Consider the following 25,826-nt stretch of genomic DNA (forward strand, 5'->3'; position numbering starts at 1 on the left):
CCAGTCATAATAACTAACAGGACAGTTTGTGCAAGGTGGAGGAAATCTGCTGCATCATCCCATTGATGAAGCATTCAGCTCCACCCTACAGTTTCTCTGCTGCCTCCACCCACCTTGGTTCACTTTGCTCTTCTTAATGTTGGAGCTCTGAATAGTCAGGCTTTTATTCTGAAGGATTCTACAACTTCCCATCAGCTTGATTTGATGTTTTGAACAGAAACATGATGAAACCTGAATCTGCTTTCACCCCTCCCTGAAAGCCCAAATTCACTCTCAGTTTAGTTCAGCTGGAGCCGAGATGACACAGAGAGCCTTTGGTCCATGAGATCTATCTAGGAGACATCAGTAACATCAGCTTTGTGTCAGCCGTCCTGTAGAACGCTTCCATACAGCTGCTTCTGTCTCTGAGTATCTCTCAGCTTCAGCTGGGACTCCACCCAGGTGTTGGTTGGTTGTTGGCACAGAGCTGCTGCAGTGACTCACAGCTGCTTTCATCCAGTTTAGATTCAATGGTGACTTTAAGCGTGTTTCATGTATGAAAGCCAATAAAGACAGAATGAGTGGTCAGAGGTGTCATAATGATATTCATGGTCAGATTTACTAACAGTTACAAAGCTGCTGTCTGAATTTACTAAAGAGCTGCAGGTCAGTCTGGGACTGAAACACGAGGAGCAAACTGGTGCCATGCTGCAGTCACAAACATGAGCTGATGGCTGATCTACCAGCAACGTGCTGCTTTCTATACAAACATGCAGCCAATCATGACTCTGTCAGAGCAGCCAATCAGAGGAAAGCAGCAGATGAGGGCGTGTGAGGCAGAGAGTGATGGAGCCACCAGAATAATCCACAGTAAGCTCAGGTTTCACTGATGAGTTTCTCTGTGGAAACAGATGAATGAGAGGAGGCTGAAGGAGGATCAATATGTTTGTGATATCAGGGAGAACTCTGCTGATAGAAGCTGCTGGGACTGTGTGAGGTCCTGAGGACTGAGACTCAGGTGGAGCTCAGGATTTATCAGAGGAGAGCTGCATGATTACAAACTGAACTGTGAGGATCAGCTGACTGTACATGAACATGATTCAGCATCAGATCTGATCACTTACACACTCTGATAACATCTCCCCCTCTCTGTGCAAATACATCAACACTGCTAGAAGCAACAAGCACATCAGGATCAATCACATTTTGATTGCTTTTTGTGTTACATTGAGAACAATCTGCAGTAAAGTGTGCGTCACACACCTGATTTATTCCAACACTTTCCTTTGAAAGTGAAACAAACACATATGAAATAATCCAGCCACAGAAACTGTCCACAGCTTTCAGTCTCCACATTTGAAGCTCTGCAGGAAACCCTGACAGCAGCTTTTTAGCTCCAAAGCAGGTTTAGCTCTGGTGCAGAGTGTTGGTGACTCTGCCCGTGGACACAGTTATTTCTGCAGGTGACCTTGTTACAGGTGCATTTGGAGGAGACTCAAAGCTTTGTGGCAGGGAGTTTACTGCAGACTGCAGCATGTTTAATAGCAAGCATGATGTGAGCCTGATGTGGCTGATAGCTGCTTCTAGCAGTCTTCATGTATGTGGAATGAGAGGGGAGATGTTATCAGGACCAGTTGCTGATTGGACGTCTCAAAGCTGTGAGCGCAGCGCTGAAACTTTGTCCTGTAGCTCTTCACTCAGTCCTCACCCTGAGTGTTTAGAGCCCAGCCCCACATATTCCTGCTCCTCAGGAATTCTGGGATTTGGAGGAAACACAGCTAAACTGACCTGAAGCTAAGGGGGAGGAGCCACAATACAAGCTGCATCCAGCCAATGGGTGCACTGTTGAGCCATGGATGTGCAGAGGGTCACATGTTTAGTCCCATTTGTAGAAATGTGTCCATAATGAAGACAAATGCAGTCACACAGCTCTGCAACAGCACAAATCACTTTGATGGAGTTTGTTTGTGCTGCTCTCAGATCTGTACAACACTGACATGTGTGTCAACATGCTGCAGACTCACAAAGATGTGCCGTGTTAGCTTCATGTGTCCATCTGACACTATATTATAGTGACTTGAAGAAATCCCTGCAGCATCAATGCAGAACAAACAGAGGCCACGTGTGGCACAGTTCCTGTAACGGGATGAATCCGTGGATGTGTCGGGATCTGACGCTGAATCATGTTGCTGTTCTTTTCCACATGGTGCAGGTCAGCTGTTCCACACAGATGTCAGCTTTCTAGAAGAGTTAGTCTGGAATAAAGCAGCTCTCCTCTGGACCAATCCTGCCTCCAGCTGAGCCGTCACACACACACAGTCCCAGCAGTTTGTAGCACAGCAGTGATGCTTCTATCAGAAACATGCTGCTTCTCCTTCATCCTCCTCTCATTGATCTGAATCAGCTGTTTTCACAGAGAAACGCTGCACAAATCCTTCACTCCACTATTTCTGTCAGCAGAGGACTCGCTCTATCATGGCTGCTGCTCCTTTTTCACTCATTTGTGCTTTGAATCCAATCTGTTTCTCATCATCACCATGAACAGGCTGCTCATCAATCAGCACATTAGCTGTAGATCAGCTGCACACTGATGAAGATGCTCAGACAGACGGGCTGGGCACACAGAGGACTTTATGATCTGTTCTTCAATTCAGTCCAACATGGATCATTTCTGCTCACAGTCCAATCATCTCTGGAAACTTGTGCTTCCATGGCACAGCTGGGCTACTTCAACAAATAGCGCTACACCTCTGGTTGTCAGCTTCACCATCGCTCTCCCCGTGGCTACAGTACAAGTGAGCTGACACATCCATCAGTGGAGGCTGTGGGCCAGTAAGGAGCAGCAGCTGCCTGCAACATGGGCTTTACATTGAAAACAGCCACAAGTCTGGGCCTAACCACGCCTTTGGACTTCTTCTTCATTCCAATGAGATTTACATTTCAGGGAGTTCCCCTGGAAAAAGAGCCATTTTGAAAGCTGTTTGCTGACTTCATCAATAATCTGCTTCAGTCATCCAGATGAGAATCCTGAGAATGGAGCAGCCCTGATAGCAGCTCATAGGATCACAGTGTTTTTCATTCAGCTGATTGATTTCACAGGTTAGGAGGTGAACAATCTAACTGTGCTCCTCCTTCCACCTTTGGACCACTCATTTAGTGACAGCCAGGATGTGACAATCAGCTGTGACACAGGAAAACATGAGGTGGGAAACTCTGGAGAAGATCTGCTTTTCTCTACAGGGAGGCTCGCACATCTAATCTGCTCACCATCACTCAACTCACTTCAACAACATGCTGACTCAGTCATTTCTGCACGTTTCCTCATGTTACAGCCCTGACTTCAGTTCAGCTGAGGAGGAGATGAGGGAGGAGAGAGCAGTGGTGGAGGAGGCAGATAAGGAAGAAGAGGAGGAGAAGATCCAAAGAGGAGGCAGGGGGAGAGGCTCAGGAACAGTTAGATCAGAGACTTTGAGCCATCATGGACTCCCACTCCTTCCATCCAGCCCTGTGTGGATCAGCAGCTCCAAAATGTCTGCTCACTCATGTTCTTCCTGTCTGTGCTCTTCTTTCATTTCACTCATTATATATGAGCTGCTCCTAAATCACACTGGATATGGATTTTCTGTCCATCCACACTAATTCTCTTCATCCTCACCTGATTGTTTGGATGCTCTTTGACAGCACATTGAAAATCCTCACAGTGACTTCTATTGCCACACTGACTGGACACATACAAAGTTGAAGGCTTCATGTGTTTGGCACAAATAATACTTTGGTAGGTCTGAGTTGTGTTTTGAACCATCTCTCAGGACCAAAGTCTTTTTGCTTCCTTCAAAAAGAGCTGAAGGCTTTTTACCTCACAGTTTGTCCTTTGATATTATTGGATGATGGACTGTGGGAAACACAAATGTGCACTTCTTAATGGCTCATATGTGCTGTGAAAGAGCTCTTTGTGATCTTGAAGCTTTTCAATAGTTTTTCTTTGGCTGTTTGTAAAGTTTTCTGTGTGAACTCTCAGGAATCTGGAGCAGTCTAATAGAAGTCTACTGGGGTACAGAGGGAGGAGCTTCTGTCAGACTCTTTCTGATGAGGAACTGAAGCCGCTCTCATGGTCTCATCAAATCATCAGACTCTGCTGAGAACAACAGTCATGTGACCTCTCAGAACAAACAGCCTGTTAGTTTCCTGCTGCCTCCATCACTCACTTTCATTCACTCTCAATCACACCAACATGTTAAAGCAGCGCTATAGCTCACCTGGCTGAGCAGGTGGGCTGAAGGCGGGGCTTACTACAGGTGCCTGTGTGTCCCTCACTCTCTCCCCACTTTCCTGTCTACTCTCTGCACCTATATAATAAAGGCAAACATGCCTCCAATAGAAACCTTTGCAAACACAAAGTCCCACAGCAGCCCCGTGTTCTCCGGCTAAAATGAGAGTTTTTGTCAGTGGAGTCTGGTGGCTTTAACCACACAAACATTACAGCTGCGCTCAAATATCACAAAGAGCTGTGACAGCAGAGAAACACATGACCATCCTCCAAATATCATCTAGAAATAGAAATGTGTCCACTGTGGGACGTGTGAGGCTGACATTAATATGTCTTAAAGTGGGAGATGAAGAAATGACTCCAGGGCCCAAATCATGGAGACAAACATCAATCCACACTTCACTTTGTTTCCTGTCTCTAAAGTGGGAATATTTCAGTGTGATGAACAAACGGCCTCCAACAAATGAAGCTGATTTCCTTTTCCTGTCTTTTCTCCAGCGGCCTCAGCTTCTTCCTCTTTCCCCTGTCTTCTTCTGCAGACGCTCCTCTGTAGCTTCAAGCTGTTTCTCTTTACAAGGAGAGCTACAAACCTTTGCATCCAGCCACAAACACCCCATGGGCTCCTCTGGATCATCACACTCAGCATTTTCACAATAAAAGCCTCGTATTTATGGCTGCTCCACCCTGACATGTGACAACATCCAAATGACTGGATCAAAGTGTTTGAATGATCTCAGCAGCTTTAAAACTATTGATATTTATACATTTACACTGATTTGGACTAAACTAACAAAACTATTGATTTGATCCAAACTCACATCATGCCAGAGGCTTTTATTTTGAAGGTAGGATCATTTTAATGCTCTTCTTAGTTCATTTAAACACACAGTTGCTCCGCCTGACATTTTTGGCTTTTAGATCAAAACATCAAAGAATTTATTTTATTTGAATGAACTGAAAATAGATTCAAACTAAAAGCTTTTAGAGAATAAACTCCTGCATGACCTCTGACCTTTGACCTGTATCTACAGCACTGACCTCTGACTTTCAGCTTCACTTGTCTCTTCAGCAGGATGTTTCCCTCGCTGCTGTAGACGGTGCAGGTGTAGGTGTCTGTGTCTCCATCTGTGGGGTGTTTCAGGGTCAGACTGAGGTCTCCAGTTTTCAGCAGGTCTTCATTCATCTTCGTTCGGTCTCTGTAAACCTGGTGCTGTTTGTGAGGCTGGTCAGAGCCGTTCTCATACACGTGGACTGTTTCCTCTTCATCATCCATCCACTCCACTTTAGCGCCTTCAGGCAGGTGAAGTGTGGTGTTGAAGGGCAGCTGCACAGACTCCACCCCTGAATCCACCTCCACCTGGGGGACTGAGAGGACAACAAAGTAAGAAACACAGTCTGAGTGTTTCTGTCACACTCACTTCATCACACAGCTCAGTTTGACAACATGTGGAAGAATTTGATAGAAGCTTCCTTTAGTAAAAGCACCAAGAAAACACCATGAAAACACCTCACTACACACAAAACTGCAGTACTGGCAAATTGTACATAAAGTATGAAAAGTCAAAGTACTTATTGTGCAGAAAAATGTTCCCATCAGTGTCTGTGGATCAATATTACTGCTGCACATGTTTAAGGCTGAGCTCATTTCAAATCCTTTCTATTGTGTTGAATCTGCAGTAATGCATCATATTCTATAAAATCATATGTTTGTAGTGGCTGTCCTGTGAGGACCACGTCTCTCTAAACAAACAGCTGTTAATGAGCTCACAAACACAGGCCTACAGCTGGATTTGAAAAAGTCCATTCAATAGAAAATCAACAGTCACAGCTGGATTCAAAGGCTTGAGCTCTGTGTGACATGGTTACCTGTCAGCATCTACAGGGGGATTCAAATATGAAGGAAACATGAAGGTGGTGCATTAGAAAAACTGCTGCTTTCAAGCAGAGCAACAAACTGTTTGAACTGATCCAACTTTATTCACACAGACAAAGATTTGTGCATCAGCTGCTGTAACATTTGTAATGAGCATTAATATTAATAAGTGTGAGTGAACAGAGCTGCTGCAGCAGTGAAACTCTCACTGACTGATGTCACGTGAGGCCTTGTTGGCTATTTTATAGCAAAGCACGCTAAGAAAGGAAATCCAGCCACACTGTAGCCGACTGTCTGCATTGTAATCAGGCTGCAATGTAGGGACGTGTCTACAAAGAAGCTCCAGCTGAAAGGATTACAGCAGGTTAGTGTGATGACAGATAGAGGTGGAAATGTGCTGACATGGAAAGAGTGTGTTGAGAAGCTGGAAGAGTGACGTGTGAGCAGCAGCTTCATGACAAGAACAAGCTCTTCAGATGTGCAGAGAAGGTCAGGAGGAGCTGCACTGTTTCTGTGTGCATGCAAACAATGGTTGGTGCAGTACATGTATGAGGACAGAGAGACAGTGGGAAGGTTTGCAGCAGCAGGGAAAGATGGGTTCCTGCTGGGGCTGGGATTACATCAGAAATCCACTCTGAGCCCTTCTTGTTAGCAGTGCTGATGGACAGGCTGGCAGATGAGCTCAGGCAGGAGTCTCAGCAGCTCTGTTTGCTGAGGACATTGTGATCTGTAGTGAGAGCAGGAAGCAGGTGGGTGGAAGAGAGCCTGGACAGGTGGAGGTATGCTCTGAAGAGAAGAGTGTGTGTGAAGAAGCTGGAGACACGACAGTGAAGATGAAGGAGTGGAGGTGGTGATGGTGGATCAGTTTAAAGACATGAAGTCCTCCATACAAAGCAGCAAAGTCCCAAAGAGGTGAAGTGACAGTATAGCAGGATGGAGTGGGTGCACACATGTATCAGCTGTGATCTGTGACAGGAGGACAGCAGCTACAGTCAACATGAAGCTTTACAGCCTAGTGAGGCTGTGATGATGGAGACATGACACAACGACAGGAGGCGACCTGGAGGTGGCAGAGTAGAAGATTTGAACAAGTGAGCAGAATAGAAAGGATGGAAATGAGTGGGTGACAGGGACAGCTCAGGCTGAGGAGTCTACAGGACAAAGACAGAGAGGAAGGCTGAGACTGATGAACAGCAAACGTGCAGAAGAGGGACGCTGGATATATCCATGCACCATGTTGGACCTGGAACTACCAAACATCAAGTGTTTGTATGGAAAACCTGAAGCAGCCCAGGAAACGTGTCCATCCATAATATTTGTGTCATTAGTCTTTCTATAGTCACCTGAACACAACACAAATAACACACAAACCAACAATCAGCAGGGTTTGTGTTGGTACCTACCCCTGATAGCCCCATGCACGGGGCTATCAGGGGTAGCTCGTTAATGGAGATTTGCCGTGTTGTGGCGTTAAGGTTATTTCAACGAGATTAACCTGAAAGCACTAGTGGGAACACAACGAATATGACTGCACATTTACGCCGACATCATCCTAGTGCAAAGACAAAAACAACAAGCATGCATGCTACAAACTTTAGCCGAGTCATTTAGACAGCTGTTAGCACAGGATTCTCCTTATGGAGACCTGATATGTTTAATATGCTGCTGAGAATATAGCCCAGAAGAAGCGGATAGTATAGCTTTTATTTTGGAAAGAGACATTTCTCTGTAATAAACTCTCTTTTCCAAAGATGAGTGATTCCTCAATCAGATACAGGGCTCGCAATATCGCTAGCCCGACGTCCCGGGGCTATCTCTTCCCTGCCTGTCGGGCTATTGTAGGAAGGAAAAATATATGTCAATGCTTTTGCATTCTTTCAGAAATGTAGCTGGGTAATTATGTCATTGGGTGAGCCACTGTCAATATGTGACATATTGAAATCGTGTTTGAATTTGCGCTTGTTTTTTTGCTTTCACTTTGCAATCGCGCGAACTGTGTATAGAGAGCGACAGCACTGATCTGTGAGTGATGATAATTTGTGCACCAATTCCTCTGACATCGTCTTATTAATTGTTAGCTTACTATGCAAACATGACAAGTGAAATCTCCCGCAGCTTAAACATGTGAGAGGTTGATCGCGCAGAGAATCGCTGAGCTTATGTGAGTCGTGTGTAAAAGTAGCACGATATATATTTTAGTTCTGCTGAGCCAAATAAGACAGGTCGGGGTGAAGAAGTGACAGCCAAAGAAAAGCTTACCACAAAACGGAGAAGTTATGACAAATCAGACTATAAGGCAAAAAGAAAGTGCAGCTTTATGGTTTCATGGACAAAAGAATTTCTGTGGCTGCAATATGATGAGCTAAATAACCAGGGCTGCACATAAGTGGTCCACAGGTGCGCATTCGCTGTCAAAATAAAAAACACGCACAAGGGTTAGGGTTAAATTTAAAAACTGTACTTTTGTGTTAAAATATATATTTATAATTTTAATAAATGACAAATTAAAAAGGCATGAACATTTTTTTGTATCGAAAAAATATCGAACCGTGACACCAAAGTATCGAACCGAACCGAACCGTGAATTTTGTGTATCGTTGCACCCCTAGTTATTTTCCTGTTGTTGAATATTAAATCACTTTATTACTGAATGACTGTTTCTGTCTGTCTGATGACATCACAGTCCACACTTCCTGTTACACATCTGAGTCACGTGAGTATTTTCCACTCAGATGATGTCATTTTAATGAAAGCGCTCTTCGTCCTATCTGACCACAGTCCCAGTCTGAACCATATACTATCCACACAGCTGCTTACTGGCTCATATTATGTGGAGCACTGAAAGCAGCCTTTCTGTCGAGCTACTGGGAATCTACGAAACCATTAAAGAGGACAAAATGATTGTGTCTGTAGTCGCAGCATCAGGTTAGTGAAATAAACTAAAGCACTAAAAGAATCAAACTGAGTAAACAGATTGAATTGAATGTTTCTTTCTTCTTTGAGTGACCAGCCCTGATCATGTGACCCACAGGTACAAGTTATTATGAAGAGACACCAGAAAGCCTGTCGCCAAGACAACCAAGTATGACAGTGTGAACAACACAACCCTGTCACACAGCAGCATCACTGTGAGCTCCAGCATGTGCATTTAAAACACTATATTTATGAAGTTATGCTTCTATCTTACTGTCTGTGAAATGTTCTGTGGAAATGACACGTCCACACTTTTTAATGGGCCCACAGTAACCAGAGATCATTACAGCTGCACTAAGGAAACAAAGAGCAAAGACTTATAGTGTTATATCCAAGTTTGCTCTGTGACATTCATTTTGTAACACAGCTTGTAAAACTGTTGCAGCTTCATGTCACTTGCACATGGATCCTTGTAAGAAAGCTCATTGAAATGACTGAACAGGGCACGCTTGTTCTGATGTGCTGGGATTTGACCACAGCCTCCTCCAGGGTTCACTGACAATGGTCCAAAGAAGAGAAGCTGTCCAGTGAGCAGCAGCTCTGTGTGAAAATACCTGGTTGGTGTGGATGTTTCTAGCAGGAGAAGCAAATCTGACATCATCTCAAAGCAGTTCTTCAAACATGAAAATCACTTCACTGGATTCAAATCCACCAAGTCTGGATCCAATAGAGCAGCTGTGGCTGTGGTGGAAGTGGATATTTGCATCATGATGTGGAGATGACACGTGTGCAGTAACTGTGTAACACTATCATGTTACCATGGTGAAAATGTGTCCTTGTTAAAACTGTACTACAAAGAATGAAGCAGCTCTGAAGGAAAAAGGGCTCCAGCCCATTACTAACAAGGTGGACCTAATGAAGTGGCCAGGAAGTGTGGCAGTAATGGCTTGTTTGTAAAAGCCAAAAATCAAACACATGATTTTAGCTCTGTACGTTCCACTTTTTGGGTCTCAGATGATAAAGAAGCAGATTATTTACATCTATAACTGCTTATTCAGCTCCTGGTGGTGGGAGGTGGATTCAGGCCGACGTTCATCAAACCTAAATGAATTATTGGTCCTAACAGTAAGAGGCCACATGTATTAATGAGTGCTGGAAACCTCCATGTGTGTCTGCACAGGTGGAGATCACTGGAGAAGCTGAAAGCTTTGGTGCTTTTCTACTAGTTGGGACGACTCTGTGAAAATCTGCTGACAGTCTGAGCAAGTTTTTGGACTCTTGCTCACAAAGTAAAAGACATTTTACAAAGTGACCAGGAAAGAAACTTGTTCTGAGTGTGAGTGTTGTTGTGGATGCTGATGGATTGTTTCATGTTCTTCTGTTTCAAGTTGAATGAACAGCTCGTCTCCATGTTTATAAGCTCACATGATGCCTGTGCTCTCCACAGTTTGATCGTACGGATCAAAGTATCAGTGTGATTATCACTGTGTTCATTTTATAGGTAACATGTAAAGACAGCTGAACAGTGAAACAGTGAAACGTCCAGTGTGCAGAAAATGACTGAAGCAGAACTTACTCAGTAATGACTTCGGCTGCTACGATACTGAAAATGATTCACAGACAATTTGCATCTTTCCTATAAAATACCTGAAGTTCAACCAGATTAAGACTCCACGATACGGCCCACAGCCCAGGAAGTACAGGGTACTTGTTTCATTGTTTCCTGCAGAAACCTGACTTGTTGCTGCAAATTACACGTAAGTACAGGAAACTTGTTTGCAAATAAATGAACTGATGAGAAGAAACGTGGAGCTCGACTCTAAACACTCAGCTTTGAGCCGATTAAACGCTCGTTCTGATAACATCTTCCCCTCAATGTCCAAAGTCATGAACTCTCCTCAAAGCAACAATCACAACATCTCCATATTTATTTACACTTTCAGGTTTTAAATTTTGTACAGTTTGCAGTAAAGTGTGTGTCACAGACCTGAGGAACTCATTTTAATACTTTACTCCAAACTTTGTGCTCTGAAAGTGAAACTCCTACAAACACATATGAAATAATCCAGCCACAAAAACTGTCCACAGCTTTCAGTCTGTTGGCTGCTATAGATATAATCCAGCTGATGTGGAGAACTACATGTGACACTGTGATGCAGCCATGAATCTGACTGATTTCTTTCCATTTTCAAAGGTTAAAGTCCTTAAAAAGCTCAGAAATAAAGAGAAAGGTTGGTTACAGCAAAGAGAGGCACTGGCAGCCTTTAAGACACTAAACAAGAGAAACAGATCAGAGAACATCAGACTGAATAAGTGGAATTTTGTAAGTTTTTGTTACTCTGATTACTACTGAGCTGCTATTATTACATTTGGTGTGCATGTAGTAAATTATTATCATCATTTTCATTCTGTGCTCAGGATAAAAACACATCTTCATAAGTTAACCCTCTGGGGTCCAGGGTATAATTGGCCATTTTTGACTACGTTTGATTTTACCTCTATATTTCACCTTTTAAACGGTTTATCTTGCCTTGTTTGGTATCAATATTTTCAGCACAACCTCAAATATCTGAAATTTGAGTTATTTTTTCATTTTGGCATACTGTATGAGCATAGTTGATCTAAATTCAGACAAAGAATTCAAAATCCGAGTAGAAAAAAGTTTTACTGTAAAACCAACAAACTTGTTTAACGAATTATTTTCATAACTTGAAATACAAATAGAAATTGTACATTTCTAAAAATTATGCACAAGTTTTGCAAACACCAAAGTTGTTTGGTACTATTGACCTACAGATGCTGCTGCTGACGCCTGGCTCACAGCAGCATCGAGAGATGGATGACACAAAGAAATAACACAGCTGTCCGCTCTAGAGACCACCGACAGAGTCAGCTGTTCACCAGCTAACACCTGTGACTCCACCCAGATGAAGCTTTAGCACCACACCTGCAGAAGCTGCCTGTTCACACCGAGGAATGAATGAGAGCATTTCAAGGTCAGGACCACCTCAAGAACCAGACTGTGATTTATCCCCACTCAGCACCTCACCCACCACACAGCATACAGGAACAGTCTTCCACTCATGACACTAGATGGCTGTTATTACATTTGGCACGAGGGGATCTCAAAGAAGTGTCTCACAAAGTTGGACTGAGCACAGAAATCCTCGTTCAGAAAGAATCAGTGAAGGGAAACTCCGTCCTAATACCCTCGTACACACAATAATAACATGGACTGAACCACCACTCACAGCCACCAGCACTTTATACAGCCTCTGTAGGAATTATCCACATATCTCACTGATCTTAACTGCACTACTGTATAGTTCTGTGTAAATAATCATTCTGTACATACGATAATCTTTAATCCTACAACTGTTTATAACCCGCATAGTTCACATTTCTGTATAACTGTATATCTCAGATTCTGTATAGTTTTTCATATTTATATCCTGTTCATAGCCTGTACTCACTACAGCCTGTACATACTTATAGTTTTAGCATATTCATAACATACTTCATACGTGTACATTATAACATACCATAATAGACCCATTTCTGTAATGTACTCACATATCTATATTATTGCTAATATATATTGTAATATATCTATATCATGGCTGAAGCACTTCTGGATGGATGCAAACTGCATTTCGTTGCCTTGTACCTGTGCATGTGCAGTGACAATAAAGTTGAATTCTATTCTATTCTATTCTAAGTGTCACGGTCCCTTTGTCTGCCCGGCCCTCCCAGCAAGGCTTCCTGCATTTTTGTTTTGATTTCTGCTCTCCTGTCTTTCCTCTGCCTGGGCGGAGGTCTTGGTGGGCTCCCGCCTTCGGCTCACGCACCTCTGAGTAATCGCGGACATGTGGCTCATTATCCAGCCTTCCTCAGCTACTACTTAAGACGCTGGTTCAAAGCTTCTCGTCGCTGGATGTTGTTAGACACACATCAATGACACCCTGGCTCTTGTTATGTCTCGTGTTTATTCCTAGCGTTTCCTGGTTCTGATTCATCTCTCGTTTACCTGTACATAGATTCCTGGACCCGTCCTGTAAGATGACCTCCTCTCCTCTCTCCTTCCTGTGCTCCTCATTTCTCCTTTACATTTCTAGACCATCATCCTCTCTTTTCCTCCACTCACTGCTTTCCCACCTGTCTGAACACCTGTGCTGTAAACTGACCAAAGATGAACCCGAGTCTGATCACATGACTCACCGTAGTGTTCTCATGTCTCCAGCCATCTCTCCTGTGTACACTGATACCATCATTGATCCTTTTCCTGCTTTAACAATGAATGCTGTGTTTTGATGCATCTGTACAGATTTGAACATAACTGTGTGATCAGTGTTTGTTCTGTGTGTGAGTTTAAAGTCAAAGCTCTCAAACCTGCAGCATCAGGAGGATCCACGGCTGTACTGTTGGTACCAACATTGTCTGACTGACAGGTTTTAACTTCAGCTGTTTTCTCTTTCTTCTGACATCCTTTCAAACCACACACTCACAAACTGCAGTTGTTCTGTCCTCCCAACTGTTGTTCATGAGATCTGAGTTTGATTTCATCTTTTTATTGTTTCATGTTTTAAACATGAAGCTGGACCCATCGTACTTCTCCGTCTCCTAAACCCACTCCGATATCTTTTATTTTCATTATAGTTTGTTAATCTGTTGTTTATCATCGTCTCCATTATGTTGCAGATGTTGGATGTTGAAACCATCCGTCTGCCATTTCCTGGTTTCATGTTGGTACAATCTCTGCTTCCTTCCAGCTCTTTGGAAGTTTCCCATCCTCCCAAACTCTGTGATATTCTAGTAAAATATCTTTAGATGATTTGACCTGATATAACAACAGAATAAATGCCCCAAAATGTATTTTGTAACGTATTCCGTTACGTTACTCAATGACAGTAACGTATTCTGAATACTTTGGATTATTTAATATATTATCATGCTGTTTACAACTACATGAATGTCCTATTGCTGTGTGATTTATTACCGTTATTGAAGGTTACTTGCCATATAAATACCAACTAGATATTTAAACCTTAATATAAATGAGTAACAGTAGGTGGACATTAGGTAAGGCTGCACTTTTTGCAGTGATCTCGTGTAGAAAACTGTTTCACGCGTATATAAAACAGGTCTGAGGCTTGAACCGTAGTAAAGGGACCTCTGGCTAATACGTCGGGCTCGTAGCTGAAAACTAGCTTTACTTTGTTGTCTGGGTCGACTTTGCTTGACCCAGACAACAAAGTGAGAGGCGAGAGACAGAGAGAGGCGTTGAAAGGCTGCTCCAACAGAACTTACTGTTTCAGAGGAAAACACGAACACGGTGTACAGTCGAGTCTTAATAGCTTACTTACAACTGGGCTCCTCAGGCACTGTTTTTGGCTGCAGTGGTTATTATTATATTTACATGCTTCCAGCTCCCGTTTCTGCTCGGTGACAGCTCGTACGTTTCCACTCTCCTTTCTCTCCCTCCTCACGCTCACAGACACATAACGTGTATGACAGTTCTCCCTGCAGCACGGACTACACTGCCCATCAGGCTGCATTATTTAGGGCGATGCCTGTAAGACTCTGCCTGTTGCTTTCATATTAAATGATTTTGTGAATAATAATTTTAAAAAATATTTCTTCACGTCATTATGCAGCTGCAAGCAGAGGTGACATGGGCCGTGAGATTGAGACACAGACATTAGAGCCTCTTAATCGTGTTTTGTTTGGGTTTCCACCAACGTGGAATTACCAAAACTAGAGAGAGCATAGCCTAACATATGAGACTGGAAAAGACCACGTGTAATCCATTATTTCAACAAAGTAACTGTGTTCTCATTGCCACCTCTTTAAACGGTAACTGTAACACAATACAGTTACTCATATTTTGTGTTTTAAATACGTAACGCTGGTACATGTATTCAGTTACTCCCTGTGGCGGAGGCGTGGCCCCGGGCGCAGCTGCAGGGGAGGAGTGGAGCAGAAGGCTCAACAGGGCGGCGCTGCGAGGCCGGTAAGAACAGCTGATGGTGTTTATGTACTGATGATGGTCTCCCTCCGCTGTGTTTATAGTGAGACGGGGAGGAGCGGCCAGGAGAGAGAGACACACATCAGCTGGGATGGACAGCTGTCAGTCTGTGCGACAGTATCAGTGTGTGAAAGTGTAAATAAATGTGGAACTTGGCGATAAAGACCTGTGTGTGCGTGTACCTGTGCCTCGTATATTCCACACTCCCCAACACTGCTGTAATAACTCCTGATATTCTATAACTGTTTTCTTCACTAATATTATCTGGACTATATTGATCTTTCACTGCTGTGACTTCACCAGCCTCCACTGTCACTGCTCCACCCTCCCCTACAGCTGAGCTACAGACCTCCACAGATCTTTAATCACACTTTGTTTGTGACCTTCCCTCCTTTCTTCCTCATCGCCTGCTTTGCTGCTTCTAAAACAGCGTTACAAACACAACAACTTACATCATCAACACTCACATCACTTTGTACAGTTTACTAACAAATCTGAATGTCCTCCAGTCAGCAGCACTGAAACACCACTTCATCACCCCTGTATCGCTCCTCTACACCCAGCTCTGTATCATCATTACAGGAGTGAGGTCACTTCCTGTCTGTGACTTCCTGCCATCAACAAACACCTGACAGCCAATCTGAGACCATCCTGAGATCAGCTGCTGACTCTGTCCCTGCTCTAATATCTACTCTTGTACAGCTTCTTTAACTTCATTCATTCTTCACTGACTGCTCTGCTCACTGTGACCATTAAAATCCCCACACCACATTATTTTCACTGCACTGGTTTCATCCACTGGTTCTGATGACAGTCTGCTACATGGGCTGTAAAAGCTGAGCTTAAACTGTCCCAGTGTACAACAATCAGCCTGTCCTCTCTGCTGGTCCTCCCCGAGTCTCTTATTAACCTGACACGTCTCTGAGAGCAAACACGTCTCTGCTGCCTTCAAAGTTGCTGTCATATGTTTCCATTTGTCTGTACACTTTATTACATATGCAGTGAATCATCTTCTCTAAGCGCTGCATGAGGTTCCTGTATTTTTCTGACATCTGATGCTGACACTGAACAAATGTTTCTCGTCCTCTCCCTTCTTTCCTTTGACAGTTACTCTGTAACTTCATGTTATCGACTGCTCTGACTTCTTCTACTTCCAGCAGTTTGTAGCACAGCAGTGATGCTTCTATCAGAAACATGCTGCTTCTCCTTCATCCTCCTCTCATTGATCTGAATCAGCTGTTTTCACAGAGAAACGCTGCACAAATCCTTCACTCCACTATTTCTGTCAGCAGAGGACTCGCTCTATCATGGCTGCTGCTCCTTTTTCACTCATTTGTGCTTTGAATCCAATCTGTTTCTCATCATCACCATGAACAGGCTGCTCATCAATCAGCACATTAGCTGTAGATCAGCTGCACACTGATGAAGATGCTCAGACAGACGGGCTGGGCACACAGAGGACTTTATGATCTGTTCTTCAATTCAGTCCAACATGGATCATTTCTGCTCACAGTCCAATCATCTCTGGAAACTTGTGCTTCCATGGCACAGCTGGGCTACTTCAACAAATAGCGCTACACCTCTGGTTGTCAGCTTCACCATCGCTCTCCCCGTGGCTACAGTACAAGTGAGCTGACACATCCATCAGTGGAGGCTGTGGGCCAGTAAGGAGCAGCAGCTGCCTGCAACATGGGCTTTACATTGAAAACAGCCACAAGTCTGGGCCTAACCACGCCTTTGGACTTCTTCTTCATTCCAATGAGATTTACATTTCAGGGAGTTCCCCTGGAAAAAGAGCCATTTTGAAAGCTGTTTGCTGACTTCATCAATAATCTGCTTCAGTCATCCAGATGAGAATCCTGAGAATGGAGCAGCCCTGATAGCAGCTCATAGGATCACAGTGTTTTTCATTCAGCTGGTTGATTTCACAGGTTAGGAGGTGAACAATCTAACTGTGCTCCTCCTTCCACCTTTGGACCACTCATTTAGTGACAGCCAGGATGTGACAATCAGCTGTGACACAGGAAAACATGAGGTGGGAAACTCTGGAGAAGATCTGCTTTTCTCTACAGGGAGGCTCGCACATCTAATCTGCTCACCATCACTCAACTCACTTCAACAACATGCTGACTCAGTCATTTCTGCACGTTTCCTCATGTTACAGCCCTGACTTCAGTTCAGCTGAGGAGGAGATGAGGGAGGAGAGAGCAGTGGTGGAGGAGGCAGATAAGGAAGAAGAGGAGGAGAAGATCCAAAGAGGAGGCAGGGGGAGAGGCTCAGGAACAGTTAGATCAGAGACTTTGAGCCATCATGGACTCCCACTCCTTCCATCCAGCCCTGTGTGGATCAGCAGCTCCAAAATGTCTGCTCACTCATGTTCTTCCTGTCTGTGCTCTTCTTTCATTTCACTCATTATATATGAGCTGCTCCTAAATCACACTGGATATGGATTTTCTGTCCATCCACACTAATTCTCTTCATCCTCACCTGATTGTTTGGATGCTCTTTGACAGCACATTGAAAATCCTCACAGTGACTTCTATTGCCACACTGACTGGACACATACAAAGTTGAAGGCTTCATGTGTTTGGCACAAATAATACTTTGGTAGGTCTGAGTTGTGTTTTGAACCATCTCTCAGGACCAAAGTCTTTTTGCTTCCTTCAAAAAGAGCTGAAGGCTTTTTACCTCACAGTTTGTCCTTTGATATTATTGGATGATGGACTGTGGGAAACACAAATGTGCACTTCTTAATGGCTCATATGTGCTGTGAAAGAGCTCTTTGTGATCTTGAAGCTTTTCAATAGTTTTTCTTTGGCTGTTTGTAAAGTTTTCTGTGTGAACTCTCAGGAATCTGGAGCAGTCTAATAGAAGTCTACTGGGGTACAGAGGGAGGAGCTTCTGTCAGACTCTTTCTGATGAGGAACTGAAGCCGCTCTCATGGTCTCATCAAATCATCAGACTCTGCTGAGAACAACAGTCATGTGACCTCTCAGAACAAACAGCCTGTTAGTTTCCTGCTGCCTCCATCACTCACTTTCATTCACTCTCAATCACACCAACATGTTAAAGCAGCGCTATAGCTCACCTGGCTGAGCAGGTGGGCTGAAGGCGGGGCTTACTACAGGTGCCTGTGTGTCCCTCACTCTCTCCCCACTTTCCTGTCTACTCTCTGCACCTATATAATAAAGGCAAACATGCCTCCAATAGAAACCTTTGCAAACACAAAGTCCCACAGCAGCCCCGTGTTCTCCGGCTAAAATGAGAGTTTTTGTCAGTGGAGTCTGGTGGCTTTAACCACACAAACATTACAGCTGCGCTCAAATATCACAAAGAGCTGTGACAGCAGAGAAACACATGACCATCCTCCAAATATCATCTAGAAATAGAAATGTGTCCACTGTGGGACGTGTGAGGCTGACATTAATATGTCTTAAAGTGGGAGATGAAGAAATGACTCCAGGGCCCAAATCATGGAGACAAACATCAATCCACACTTCACTTTGTTTCCTGTCTCTAAAGTGGGAATATTTCAGTGTGATGAACAAACGGCCTCCAACAAATGAAGCTGATTTCCTTTTCCTGTCTTTTCTCCAGCGGCCTCAGCTTCTTCCTCTTTCCCCTGTCTTCTTCTGCAGACGCTCCTCTGTAGCTTCAAGCTGTTTCTCTTTACAAGGAGAGCTACAAACCTTTGCATCCAGCCACAAACACCCCATGGGCTCCTCTGGATCATCACACTCAGCATTTTCACAATAAAAGCCTCGTATTTATGGCTGCTCCACCCTGACATGTGACAACATCCAAATGACTGGATCAAAGTGTTTGAATGATCTCAGCAGCTTTAAAACTATTGATATTTATACATTTACACTGATTTGGACTAAACTAACAAAACTATTGATTTGATCCAAACTCACATCATGCCAGAGGCTTTTATTTTGAAGGTAGGATCATTTTAATGCTCTTCTTAGTTCATTTAAACACACAGTTGCTCCGCCTGACATTTTTGGCTTTTAGATCAAAACATCAAAGAATTTATTTTATTTGAATGAACTGAAAATAGATTCAAACTAAAAGCTTTTAGAGAATAAACTCCTGCATGACCTCTGACCTTTGACCTGTATCTACAGCACTGACCTCTGACTTTCAGCTTCACTTGTCTCTTCAGCAGGATGTTTCCCTCGCTGCTGTAGACGGTGCAGGTGTAGGTGTCTGTGTCTCCATCTGTGGGGTGTTTCAGGGTCAGACTGAGGTCTCCAGTTTTCAGCAGGTCTTCATTCATCTTCGTTCGGTCTCTGTAAACCTGGTGCTGTTTGTGAGGCTGGTCAGAGCCGTTCTCATACACGTGGACTGTTTCCTCTTCATCATCCATCCACTCCACTTTAGCGCCTTCAGGCAGGTGAAGTGTGGTGTTGAAGGGCAGCTGCACAGACTCCACCCCTGAATCCACCTCCACCTGGGGGACTGAGAGGACAACAAAGTAAGAAACACAGTCTGAGTGTTTCTGTCACACTCACTTCATCACACAGCTCAGTTTGACAACATGTGGAAGAATTTGATAGAAGCTTCCTTTAGTAAAAGCACCAAGAAAACACCATGAAAACACCTCACTACACACAAAACTGCAGTACTGGCAAATTGTACATAAAGTATGAAAAGTCAAAGTACTTATTGTGCAGAAAAATGTTCCCATCAGTGTCTGTGGATCAATATTACTGCTGCACATGTTTAAGGCTGAGCTCATTTCAAATCCTTTCTATTGTGTTGAATCTGCAGTAATGCATCATATTCTATAAAATCATATGTTTGTAGTGGCTGTCCTGTGAGGACCACGTCTCTCTAAACAAACAGCTGTTAATGAGCTCACAAACACAGGCCTACAGCTGGATTTGAAAAAGTCCATTCAATAGAAAATCAACAGTCACAGCTGGATTCAAAGGCTTGAGCTCTGTGTGACATGGTTACCTGTCAGCATCTACAGGGGGATTCAAATATGAAGGAAACATGAAGGTGGTGCATTAGAAAAACTGCTGCTTTCAAGCAGAGCAACAAACTGTTTGAACGGATCCAACTTTATTCACACAGACAAAGATTTGTGCATCAGCTGCTGTAACATTTGTAATGAGCATTAATATTAATAAGTGTGAGTGAACAGAGCTGCTGCAGCAGTGAAACTCTCACTGACTGATGTCACGTGAGGCCTTGTTGGCTATTTTATAGCAAAGCACGCTAAGAAAGGAAATCCAGCCACACTGTAGCCGACTGTCTGCATTGTAATCAGGCTGCAATGTAGGGACGTGTCTACAAAGAAGCTCCAGCTGAAAGGATTACAGCAGGTTAGTGTGATGACAGATAGAGGTGGAAATGTGCTGACATGGAAAGAGTGTGTTGAGAAGCTGGAAGAGTGACGTGTGAGCAGCAGCTTCATGACAAGAACAAGCTCTTCAGATGTGCAGAGAAGGTCAGGAGGAGCTGCACTGTTTCTGTGTGCATGCAAACAATGGTTGGTGCAGTACATGTATGAGGACAGAGAGACAGTGGGAAGGTTTGCAGCAGCAGGGAAAGATGGGTTCCTGCTGGGGCTGGGATTACATCAGAAATCCACTCTGAGCCCTTCTTGTTAGCAGTGCTGATGGACAGGCTGGCAGATGAGCTCAGGCAGGAGTCTCAGCAGCTCTGTTTGCTGAGGACATTGTGATCTGTAGTGAGAGCAGGAAGCAGGTGGGTGGAAGAGAGCCTGGACAGGTGGAGGTATGCTCTGAAGAGAAGAGTGTGTGTGAAGAAGCTGGAGACACGACAGTGAAGATGAAGGAGTGGAGGTGGTGATGGTGGATCAGTTTAAAGACATGAAGTCCTCCATACAAAGCAGCAAAGTCCCAAAGAGGTGAAGTGACAGTATAGCAGGATGGAGTGGGTGCACACATGTATCAGCTGTGATCTGTGACAGGAGGACAGCAGCTACAGTCAACATGAAGCTTTACAGCCTAGTGAGGCTGTGATGATGGAGACATGACACAACGACAGGAGGCGACCTGGAGGTGGCAGAGTAGAAGATTTGAACAAGTGAGCAGAATAGAAAGGATGGAAATGAGTGGGTGACAGGGACAGCTCAGGCTGAGGAGTCTACAGGACAAAGACAGAGAGGAAGGCTGAGACTGATGAACAGCAAACGTGCAGAAGAGGGACGCTGGATATATCCATGCACCATGTTGGACCTGGAACTACCAAACATCAAGTGTTTGTATGGAAAACCTGAAGCAGCCCAGGAAACGTGTCCATCCATAATATTTGTGTCATTAGTCTTTCTATAGTCACCTGAACACAACACAAATAACACACAAACCAACAATCAGCAGGGTTTGTGTTGGTACCTACCCCTGATAGCCCCATGCACGGGGCTATCAGGGGTAGCTCGTTAATGGAGATTTGCCGTGTTGTGGCGTTAAGGTTATTTCAACGAGATTAACCTGAAAGCACTAGTGGGAACACAACGAATATGACTGCACATTTACGCCGACATCATCCTAGTGCAAAGACAAAAACAACAAGCATGCATGCTACAAACTTTAGCCGAGTCATTTAGACAGCTGTTAGCACAGGATTCTCCTTATGGAGACCTGATATGTTTAATATGCTGCTGAGAATATAGCCCAGAAGAAGCGGATAGTATAGCTTTTATTTTGGAAAGAGACATTTCTCTGTAATAAACTCTCTTTTCCAAAGATGAGTGATTCCTCAATCAGATACAGGGCTCGCAATATCGCTAGCCCGACGTCCCGGGGCTATCTCTTCCCTGCCTGTCGGGCTATTGTAGGAAGGAAAAATATATGTCAATGCTTTTGCATTCTTTCAGAAATGTAGCTGGGTAATTATGTCATTGGGTGAGCCACTGTCAATATGTGACATATTGAAATCGTGTTTGAATTTGCGCTTGTTTTTTTGCTTTCACTTTGCAATCGCGCGAACTGTGTATAGAGAGCGACAGCACTGATCTGTGAGTGATGATAATTTGTGCACCAATTCCTCTGACATCGTCTTATTAATTGTTAGCTTACTATGCAAACATGACAAGTGAAATCTCCCGCAGCTTAAACATGTGAGAGGTTGATCGCGCAGAGAATCGCTGAGCTTATGTGAGTCGTGTGTAAAAGTAGCACGATATATATTTTAGTTCTGCTGAGCCAAATAAGACAGGTCGGGGTGAAGAAGTGACAGCCAAAGAAAAGCTTACCACAAAACGGAGAAGTTATGACAAATCAGACTATAAGGCAAAAAGAAAGTGCAGCTTTATGGTTTCATGGACAAAAGAATTTCTGTGGCTGCAATATGATGAGCTAAATAACCAGGGCTGCACATAAGTGGTCCACAGGTGCGCATTCGCTGTCAAAATAAAAAACACGCACAAGGGTTAGGGTTAAATTTAAAAACTGTACTTTTGTGTTAAAATATATATTTATAATTTTAATAAATGACAAATTAAAAAGGCATGAACATTTTTTTGTATCGAAAAAATATCGAACCGTGACACCAAAGTATCGAACCGAACCGAACCGTGAATTTTGTGTATCGTTGCACCCCTAGTTATTTTCCTGTTGTTGAATATTAAATCACTTTATTACTGAATGACTGTTTCTGTCTGTCTGATGACATCACAGTCCACACTTCCTGTTACACATCTGAGTCACGTGAGTATTTTCCACTCAGATGATGTCATTTTAATGAAAGCGCTCTTCGTCCTATCTGACCACAGTCCCAGTCTGAACCATATACTATCCACACAGCTGCTTACTGGCTCATATTATGTGGAGCACTGAAAGCAGCCTTTCTGTCGAGCTACTGGGAATCTACGAAACCATTAAAGAGGACAAAATGATTGTGTCTGTAGTCGCAGCATCAGGTTAGTGAAATAAACTAAAGCACTAAAAGAATCAAACTGAGTAAACAGATTGAATTGAATGTTTCTTTCTTCTTTGAGTGACCAGCCCTGATCATGTGACCCACAGGTACAAGTTATTATGAAGAGACACCAGAAAGCCTGTCGCCAAGACAACCAAGTATGACAGTGTGAACAACACAACCCTGTCACACAGCAGCATCACTGTGAGCTCCAGCATGTGCATTTAAAACACTATATTTATGAAGTTATGCTTCTATCTTACTGTCTGTGAAATGTTCTGTGGAAATGACACGTCCACACTTTTTAATGGGCCCACAGTAACCAGAGATCATTACAGCTGCACTAAGGAAACAAAGAGCAAAGACTTATAGTGTTATATCCAAGTTTGCTCTGTGACATTCATTTTGTAACACAGCTTGTAAAACTGTTGCAGCTTCATGTCACTTGCACATGGATCCTTGTAAGAAAGCTCATTGAAATGACTGAACAGGGCACGCTTGTTCTGATGTGCTGGGATTTGACCACAGCCTCCTCCAGGGTTCACTGACAATGGTCCAAAGAAGAGAAGCTGTCCAGTGAGCAGCAGCTCTGTGTGAAAATACCTGGTTGGTGTGGATGTTTCTAGCAGGAGAAGCAAATCTGACATCATCTCAAAGCAGTTCTTCAAACATGAAAATCACTTCACTGGATTCAAATCCACCAAGTCTGGATCCAATAGAGCAGCTGTGGCTGTGGTGGAAGTGGATATTTGCATCATGATGTGGAGATGACACGTGTGCAGTAACTGTGTGACACTATCATGTTACCATGGTGAAAATGTGTCCTTGTTAAAACTGTACTACAAAGAATGAAGCAGCTCTGAAGGAAAAAGGGCTCCAGCCCATTACTAACAAGGTGGACCTAATGAAGTGGCCAGGAAGTGTGGTAGTAATGGCTTGTTTGTAAAAGCCAAAAATCAAACACATGATTTTAGCTCTGTACGTTCCACTTTTTGGGTCTCAGATGATAAAGAAGCAGATTATTTACATCTATAACTGCTTATTCAGCTCCTGGTGGTGGGAGGTGGATTCAGGCCGACGTTCATCAAACCTAAATGAATTATTGGTCCTAACAGTAAGAGGCCACATGTATTAATGAGTGCTGGAAACCTCCATGTGTGTCTGCACAGGTGGAGATCACTGGAGAAGCTGAAAGCTTTGGTGCTTTTCTACTAGTTGGGACGACTCTGTGAAAATCTGCTGACAGTCTGAGCAAGTTTTTGGACTCTTGCTCACAAAGTAAAAGACATTTTACAAAGTGAACAGAAAAGAAACTTGTTCTGAGTGTGAGTGTTGTTGTGGATGCTGATGGATTGTTTCATGTTCTTCTGTTTCAAGTTGAATGAACAGCTCGTCTCCATGTTTATAAGCTCACATGATGCCTGTGCTCTCCACAGTTTGATCGTACGGATCAAAGTATCAGTGTGATTATCACTGTGTTCATTTTATAGGTAACATGTAAAGACAGCTGAACAGTGAAACAGTGAAACGTCCAGTGTGCAGAAAATGACTGAAGCAGAACTTACTCAGTAATGACTTCGGCTGCTACGATACTGAAAATGATTCACAGACAATTTGCATCTTTCCTATAAAATACCTGAAGTTCAACCAGATTAAGACTCCACGATACGGCCCACAGCCCAGCAAGTACAGGGTACTTGTTTCATTGTTTCCTGCAGAAACCTGACTTGTTGCTGCAAATTACACGTAAGTACAGGAAACTTGTTTGCAAATAAATGAACTGATGAGAAGAAACGTGGAGCTCGACTCTAAACACTCAGCTTTGAGCCGATTAAACGCTCGTTCTGATAACATCTTCCCCTCAATGTCCAAAGTCATGAACTCTCCTCAAAGCAACAATCACAACATCTCCATATTTATTTACACTTTCAGGTTTTAAATTTTGTACAGTTTGCAGTAAAGTGTGTGTCACAGACCTGAGGAACTCATTTTAATACTTTACTCCAAACTTTGTGCTCTGAAAGTGAAACTCCTACAAACACATATGAAATAATCCAGCCACAAAAACTGTCCACAGCTTTCAGTCTGTTGGCTGCTATAGATATAATCCAGCTGATGTGGAGAACTACATGTGACACTGTGATGCAGCCATGAATCTGACTGATTTCTTTCCATTTTCAAAGGTTAAAGTCCTTAAAAAGCTCAGAAATAAAGAGAAAGGTTGGTTACAGCAAAGAGAGGCACTGGCAGCCTTTAAGACACTAAACAAGAGAAACAGATCAGAGAACATCAGACTGAATAAGTGGAATTTTGTAAGTTTTTGTTACTCTGATTACTACTGAGCTGCTATTATTACATTTGGTGTGCATGTAGTAAATTATTATCATCATTTTCATTCTGTGCTCAGGATAAAAACACATCTTCATAAGTTAACCCTCTGGGGTCCAGGGTATAATTGGCCATTTTTGACTACGTTTGATTTTACCTCTATATTTCACCTTTTAAACGGTTTATCTTGCCTTGTTTGGTATCAATATTTTCAGCACAACCTCAAATATCTGAAATTTGAGTTATTTTTTCATTTTGGCATACTGTATGAGCATAGTTGATCTAAATTCAGACAAAGAATTCAAAATCCGAGTAGAAAAAAGTTTTACTGTAAAACCAACAAACTTGTTTAACGAATTATTTTCATAACTTGAAATACAAATAGAAATTGTACATTTCTAAAAATTATGCACAAGTTTTGCAAACACCAAAGTTGTTTGGTACTATTGACCTACAGATGCTGCTGCTGACGCCTGGCTCACAGCAGCATCGAGAGATGGATGACACAAAGAAATAACACAGCTGTCCGCTCTAGAGACCACCGA

General features: G+C 43.2%; 1 protein-coding gene across 1 annotated transcript in view; it reads right to left on the reverse strand.

Annotated features, from left to right (window-relative positions):
* Window positions 1-3,128: 3,128 nt before the first annotated feature.
* The window catches only part of LOC143416645 (uncharacterized), a 42,997-nt gene continuing 20,299 nt past the window's right edge, over window positions 3,129-25,826 (reverse strand). Inside the window, exons 5-7 of the mRNA XM_076882091.1 lie at window positions 19,195-19,281; window positions 5,285-5,371; window positions 3,129-3,160 (exon numbers count right to left, since the gene is read on the reverse strand). Of these exons, the coding sequence (XP_076738206.1) occupies window positions 3,129-3,160; window positions 5,285-5,371; window positions 19,195-19,281 (206 nt within the window). The remainder of the gene's footprint in view (window positions 3,161-5,284; window positions 5,372-19,194; window positions 19,282-25,826) is intronic.

The sequence above is a fragment of the Maylandia zebra genome, linkage group LG3 (assembly GCF_041146795.1).
Source record: "Maylandia zebra isolate NMK-2024a linkage group LG3, Mzebra_GT3a, whole genome shotgun sequence".
Taxonomy (NCBI): domain Eukaryota; kingdom Metazoa; phylum Chordata; class Actinopteri; order Cichliformes; family Cichlidae; genus Maylandia; species Maylandia zebra.